At 46.0% G+C, this 7,500-nt stretch overlaps 1 protein-coding gene across 1 annotated transcript in view; it reads left to right on the plus strand.

Annotated features, from left to right (window-relative positions):
* Positions 1 to 7,500, plus strand: part of LOC143298272 (cilia and flagella-associated protein 47-like) — a 135,696-nt gene that overhangs the window by 58,610 nt on the left and 69,586 nt on the right. Inside the window, exons 32-34 of the mRNA XM_076611087.1 lie at positions 1,079 to 1,220; positions 5,877 to 6,132; positions 6,440 to 6,655. Coding sequence (XP_076467202.1) covers positions 1,079 to 1,220; positions 5,877 to 6,132; positions 6,440 to 6,655 — 614 coding nt within the window. The remainder of the gene's footprint in view (positions 1 to 1,078; positions 1,221 to 5,876; positions 6,133 to 6,439; positions 6,656 to 7,500) is intronic.

Genomic DNA, 7,500 nt, shown 5'->3' on the forward strand with positions numbered 1-7,500 from the left:
AGGATATGGATCAGGTGTGTGATGTTTGCTGACAGAAGGATGGGGATGAAGTGTGTGATGTTTGCTGACAGAAGGATAGAGATCAGGTGTGTGATGTTTGCTGACAGAAGGATAGGAATCAGGTGTGTGATGTTTGCTGACAGAAGGATAGGGATGAGGTGTGTGATGCTTGTTGGCAGAAGGATAGGAATCAGGTGTGTGATGTTTGCTGACAGAAGGATAGGGATCAGGTGTGTGATGTTTGCCGACAGAAGGATAGGGATGAGGTGTGTGATGTTTGCCGACAGAATGATAGGGATCAGGTGTGTGATGTTTGCCGACAGAAGGATAGGGATGAGGTGTGTGATGTTTGCCGACAGAATGATAGGGATCAGGTGTGTGATGTTTGCTGACAGAAGGATACGGATGAGGTGTGTGATGTTTGCTGGGAAAGGATAGGGATGAGGTGTGTGATGTTTGCCGACAGAAGGATAGGAATCAGGTGTGTGATGTTTGCTGACAGAAGGATAGGGATGAGGTATGTGATGTTTGCTGACAGAAGGATAGGAATCAGGTATGTGATGTTTGCTGACAGAAGGATAGGAATCAGGTGTGTGATGTTTGCTGACAGAAGGATAGGGATGAGGTTTGTGATGTTTGCTGACAGAAGGATAGGAATCAGGTGTGTGATGTTTGCTGACAGAAGGATAGGAATCAGGTGTGTGATGTTTGCCGACAGAAGGATAGAGATGAGGTGTGTGATGTTTGCCGACAGAAGGATAGGAATCAGGTGTGTGATGTTTGCTGACAGAAGGATAGAGATGAGGTGTGTGATGTTTGCCGACAGAAGGATAGGGATGAGGTATGTGATGTCTGCCGACAGAAGGATAGGAATCAGGTATGTGATGTCTGCCGACAGAAGGATAGGAATCAGGTGTGTGATGTTTGCTGACAGAAGGATACGGATGAGGTGTGTGATGTTTGCCGACAGAAGGATAGGGATGAGGTGTGTGATGTTTGCTGACAGAAGGATACGGATGAGGTGTGTGATGTTTGCCGACAGAAGCATAGGGATGAGGTGTGTGATGTTTGCCGACAGAAACGAGACAAGGGCTTTATGGAGGCCATGATGGTGCCGGTCCATTCACCCAACCGCTCCCAGAGTCGTCCCTCCACGTCGGCCACCTCCTCCAACTTTCTCGTCTCCTCCTCCACCTACGAGCAGTCACCCAGCGCCACAGGTAACGGTTACGTCTCTCCTGGAACTGTCACTGCTGTTACAGCTTGTTTGTAACACCTGTCAGTTGTCTTGTGGTGCCTAACGTTAACTCTTTCTTCGCCAAGTTTCTGGCTGGAAAGCACGCCCCAACGCCAAATAATTTGGATAAGATGCTCACCGTTACAGGCTTCGTTTCGGGTCAAAACAGCACATTGGACCTTTTCATTTCAAACTTGGCCAGGGGGGACAGGTTGGCCATTGTTCTGGTGGGAAACTGGCTGCAGCTTTCAAGCTTTGTTACAATGTGAACAAGAGAGGAAAGGCCTTCAAGACTCACTTGTGATAAATTAAGTCCCCTAGCATTAATTACAGAGTAATTTCCCTTTTTTACTATCTGCACCAAAACGTTTGCAAAATAAATAAAAATTCCATGCTTAGCAAAAGAAGTTCCTGTTTGAACAAAAAGTGATAATAATGACTCCTCTTGTTGTTGTGTCAGATTAAGAGGTCAAAGTGCCAAGTTTAGAGAATACAAAAAATATAAATATCACAGTAAATGCAGTTTGCATATAATTAGGCTTCTTTTTATTGACTCACTTGTGTAAACAAAGTGAGTCTATGTTTTAACCCGGTGTTCGGTTGTCTGTGTGTGTGTGTGTGTGTGTCCGTGTGTCTGTGTGTCTGTGTGTCCGTGGTAAACTTTAACATTGACATTTTCTCTGCACATACTTTGTCAGTTGACACCAAATTTGGCATAAAAATAGGAAAAATTCAGTTCTTTCCAGTCATCTTGTTTACAGCAATATTGCACCTCTGGGATAGGCACAAAAAATATAAAAAGAAGCCTAATTATATGCAAACTGCATTTACTGTGATATTTATACTTTGTTTACACAAGTGAGTCAAAAATGGTCTTGTTAACGTGACCCCTCGATGTTGACAAAAGTTGCTGACGATGGTGCACTGTCTAGTCAGCTAAAGTCGCCTGTGGTGGTGAAAGAGTTAACGTACCTGCGTTCCTCTGTTGCTTCAACTTGAATCAGCATATCTCTGTATGTTTGTTTGTATAGCTTAATTCAAACATACCTGTATTCATCTGTTGTCACAGTTTAATTCAAACATACCTGTATTCATCTGTTGTCACAGTTTAATTCAAACATACCTGTATTCATCTGTTGTCACAGTTTAATTCAAGCATACCTGTATTTATCTGTTGTCACAGTTTAATTCAAACATACCTGTATTTATCTGTTGCTACATCTTAGTTTGATATACCTGTGTTAATCTGTTGCTGCTGTTTAATTCAAAGACACCCACATTCATGTAGTGCAACAGGATGATTCAACATACCTGTCTTCATCTTTTGCAACTGGTTAATTCAGCATACCTGCATTCTTCTAGAGCTGCAGGTTTATTCGGCACAGATACATCGTTGTTGTGCGGTATGTTGAATTTAACCCCTTCATAGTCACATTATTGAATTTTAACCCCGTCAGTCACATGGAGGAGATTGATTGTAACATCTACCAGCAGTCACCTGGTGTGAGAAGAGAAGAGTGGTCAGTGTGGTGGCTAGATTAACCCCTTTTCATCTCTGAGCAGTGTACTGACGTGCTGATCTTAGTGACCCTTTTTGCGACTTGTCATCAGTGCAGGTTGTATTATTAACCCATTTTTTCCCGACTGTCCTTGTGCTGTCCTGTGGTGTGAACACCTGTGTGGCTGGCAGGAAAGAAGAGAGTGCGTCACTCGGGTCGTCGTGTGTCATGTGAGCAAGACTCGTGGCTGTCACCTTGACCTTCACACAGCACCCCGTCACTCAGCATGGCCACACACACACACACACACACAGGGCTGGATTTGTTGGAAACAGTTATCATAGGCAGAAAATACATGTCTAAAGGAGAGGAAGGGGTAGTGGGAGAGGATGTTCAGGTTGAAGGACGGGTGAAAGGAGAGGGAGTGAACATTGTTCCACTTGCTGAAAGGTCATAAGTCAGAGGTCATTAAGATGTCTTGGGGAATGTTCTAGAATGTCAGAGGTAATATAATTGTCCCGGGGGGAAATTATTGTAGAAGTTCAGAGGTCGTGGAGGTGACCTCGTCCCCTGGGAATTTTGACAAGGTCAGAGGTTGAAAGAACTGGAACATAGAATACGTCATAAGTTGAAAGGTCACGGACCTATCTGGTGCCATGAGGTCAGAGGTCAGGCAGGTGAGATGTGTGGTCCGTAGTTTGTTGTTCAGTGCATTGTCTTTTCACAGAATCGGACCACAAGGTATCTTTCCATAGTTTGTTGTTCGGTGCAGCCTCTCTTAACAGAATCTGACTGCTAGGTACCTGTCCACAGTATGTTGCTCAGTGCAGCGACTCTTCACAGAATCTGATTGCTAGGTACCTGTCCACAGTATGTTGCTCAGTGCAGCCTCTCTTAACAGAATCTGACTGCTAGGTACCTGTCCACAGTATGTTGCTCAGTGCAGCGACTCTTCACAGAATCTGATTGCTAGGTACCTGTCCACAGTATGTTGCTCAGTGCAGCCTCTTTCTGACTGCTAGGTACCTGTCCACAGTATGTCGCTCAGTGCAGCCTCTTTTAACAGATTCTGATTGCTAGGTACCTGTCCACAGTGTGTTGCTCAGTGTAGCAACTCTTCACAGAATCTGACTGCTAGGTACCTGTCCACAGTATGTTGCTCAGTGCATCCTCTTTTAACAGAATCTGATTGCTAGGTACCTGTCCACAGTATGTCGCTCAGTGCATCCTCTTTTAACAGAATCTGATTGCTAGGTACCTGTCCACAGTATGCTGCTCAGTGCATCCTCTTTTAACAGATTCTGATTGCTAGGTACCTGTCCACAGTATGTCGCTCAGTGCATCCTCTTTTAACAGAATCTGACTGCTAGGTACCTGTCCACAGTATGTCGCTCAGTGCAGCCTCTTTCTGACTGCTAGGTACCTGTCCACAGTATGTCGCTCAGTGCAGCCTCTTTCTGACTGCTAGGTACCTGTCCACAGTATGTCGCTCAGTGCAGCGACTCTTCACAGAATCTGACTGCTAGGTACCTGTCCACAGTATGTTGCTCAGTGCAGCGACTCTTCACAGAATCTGACCACTAGGTGTGTGTGTGGTGATGTGTGTGTGGCCATGGCTGGGGCAGTGCAGGCTGTGGGGAGGGAAGGCGGCTGACTGGGGCATGGTGCATGACCCACTGCATGGCATGGCTGGGTCGGCTCTGTGTGTGTGTGTGTCTTGATGACACCTTGAGCTGTGTTCTTTTCCTTGTTGTTGTGTGTGGGTGCTGTGGACAGGTTGAGCTGTGTTCCTTTCCATGTTGAGCTGTGTTCTTTTCCATGTTGAGCTGTGTTCCTTTCCATGTTGAGCTGTGTGAATGCTGTTAAACATGTTGAGCTGTGTTCTTTTCCATGTTGAGCTATGTTTCTTGCCATGTTGAGCTGTGTTCCTTTCCATGTTGTGATGTGTGAATGCTGTAGACAGTTTGAGCTGTGTTCTTTTCCATGTTGTGTGGATCCTGTAGACAGGTTGAGCTGTGTTCGTTTCCATGTTGTGATGTGTGAATGCTGTTAAACATGTTGAGCTGTGTTCCTTTCCATGTTGTGATGTGTGGATGCTGTAGACAGGTTGAGCTGTGTTCTTTTCCATGTTGTGATGTGTTCTTTTCCATGTTGTGATGTGTGGATGTTGTAGACAGGTTGAGCTGTGTTCCTTTCCATGTTGAGCTGTGTTCCTTTCCATGTTGAGCTGTGTGAATGCTGTAGACATGTTGAGCTGTGTTTCTTTCCATGTTGAGCTGTGTTCTTTTCCATGTTGAGCTGTGTTTCTTTCCATGTTGAGCTGTGTTCTTTTCAATGTTGAGCTGTGTTTCTTTCCATGTTGAGCTGTGTTATTTTCCATGTTGAGCTGTGTTTCTTTCCATGTTGAGCTGCGTGAATGCAGTTGACTTCGTTATTCTCTGTTCGTTTCCATGTTGTGCTGTGTTCTTTTATATGTTGCATTATGTGAATGCAGTTGACATGTTTGGCTGTGTTCCGTTCCATGTTGTACTATGTGAATGCAGTTGAACACTTTATGCTTAGTGTCCATGTCATGCTATGTGAATGCAATTGACCTTTATGCTCAATGTACATATTGTGCTATGTGAATGCAGTTGAACATGTTAAGCTCTGTTTATGTCCATGTGGCACTATGTGAATGCTGTTTAACACTTTGTGCTCACTTATTAAAAAAAAAAAGAAAGAAAAAAAAGGATTCATGTTGCAATGTCAAAATGAAGTTGAATACTGCTTCAGTGAGTATCTTGGAACAGTATATTTTGATTATTTCTTGACTTCGATTGTTTTCTCAGACGTGTATATGTTTCAAACAAACTTTATTCAAAGAAACACCAACGCAGCTGTACCACAAATGATTAAAGCATAACCAGCTAAGCTCATAACTGTGCTCTACAATTGACAGTTTGCCCTTTGACCTGCCTGTGGCATGACTGTGATTGTTTTCTCAGACATACGTTTGAAACAAACTTACATTCAGAGAAACACCAACGCAGCTGTACCACAGATAATTAAAGCACAACCAGCTAAGCTCGTAACTGTGCCCTACAATTGACACTTTGCCCTTTGACCTGCCTGTCACATGACTGTCACATGACTTGCAGACTCCACGGGCAACAGCACACCGGGTCCGCGTGACGGCGCCATGAACAAGCCACCCACAGGCTCCGACTTCCACAGCCGTGCCCAGACCCATCCGCCCGAGGCCGCGTCGCGCCTGGGGTCAGCCATGTTCCCTGATGTGGACTCTGAGGAGGGCGTGTTCCACCTGGAGGTTCTGGGGGCTGCTCAGCGCTGGTTCTCCGCACAGGGGTGGCCCGGCGGTCCCTTCCCCATCGTCATTCCTGACACCTTGCGGTCGTGAGTGTCCTCTTTGTTGTGTTTTTGTTTCTGTCGTCTCTGGTAGCGGGTCATTGGTGAGTTTTCACGGTGGTGTTTCTTGGGGTTTTTTTTTTTGCTTAAAAAATTTTTTTTTTTTTTTTTTACCATCCCTAACTTGTGCTCAGGTCAGTTGTTAAGATACGGGTGTGATTGTGTGTGTCATGGAGAGATAGTGTAGAGACACACAAGTTTCTGTGGTGACACGTCCTGTTTTTCAGTGTTACAGAACAACTGTGTGTTCCTTGTTTCCATGGGGTGTGACTGACAGCCTGTCTGTGTCCAACAGGAGCATCAGCCGGAAGCAGGGTGAGGACGGGGTTGGGGGAGGGCGTGGGGGGGCCAACAGCAGCAAGAAGGACGCCAAGACAGTGTACGACATGATCGGCTACCTCAGCGGCCGCCCCGTCCCCGGCATTCCCATCAACTCCCCACTGCCCACCGATCCTGTGGAGTGCGTCAAACAGATCTACTGGCAGCACGCCACTCTGCTCACCTTCCTCAGGTAGGAGTGTGTTGTCACCTTCCTCAGGTAATCCCACACACAGGTACGGTGTGTTGTCACCTTCCTCAGGTAATCCCACATATGGGTAGAGTGTTGTCATCTTCCTCAGGTAATCCCATACGCTGGTAGGGTGTGTTGTCATCTTCCTCAGGTAATCCCACACACAGGTAGAGTGTGTTGTCACCTTCTTCAGGTTATCCCATACGCAGGTAGGATGTGTTGTCATCTTCCTCAGGTATTCCCACACGTAGGTAGGATGTGTTGTCACCTTCCTCAGGTAATCCCACTCACAGGTAGGGAGGGGTGTGTTGTCATCTTCCTCAGGTAATCCCACACACAGGTAGGATGTGTTGTCATCTTCCTCAGGTAATCCCACACACAGGTAGAGTGTGTTGTCACCTTCCTCAGGTAATCCCACACGCAGGTAGAGTGTGTTGTCACCTTCCTCAGGTTATCCCACACGCAGGTAGGGTGTGTTGTCACCTTCCTCAGGTAATCCCACACGCAGGTAGAGTGTGTTGTCACCTTCCTCAGGTAATCCCACATGCAGGTAGGGTGTGTTGTCATCTTCCTCAGGTTATCCCACACACAGGTAGAGTGTGTTGTCATCTTCCTCAGGTTATCCCACACACAGGTAGAGTGTGTTGTCACCTTCCTCAGGTTATCCCACACGCAGGTATGTAGGAGTGTGTTGTCATCTGTTTTCTGTCCGGTTGGCCAGGTGTCAGATGTCTGCGATACCTGGTTTCATTCTGATTGGTCAGGTTTGTGTGTGTGATACCTGCAGTGATCACCTGGTTTCATTCTGATTGGTCAGGTTTGTGTGTGTGATACTTGCAGTGATC

Source organism: Babylonia areolata, chromosome 23 (assembly GCF_041734735.1).
Source record: "Babylonia areolata isolate BAREFJ2019XMU chromosome 23, ASM4173473v1, whole genome shotgun sequence".
NCBI classification, from domain to species: Eukaryota; Metazoa; Mollusca; class Gastropoda; order Neogastropoda; family Buccinidae; genus Babylonia; species Babylonia areolata.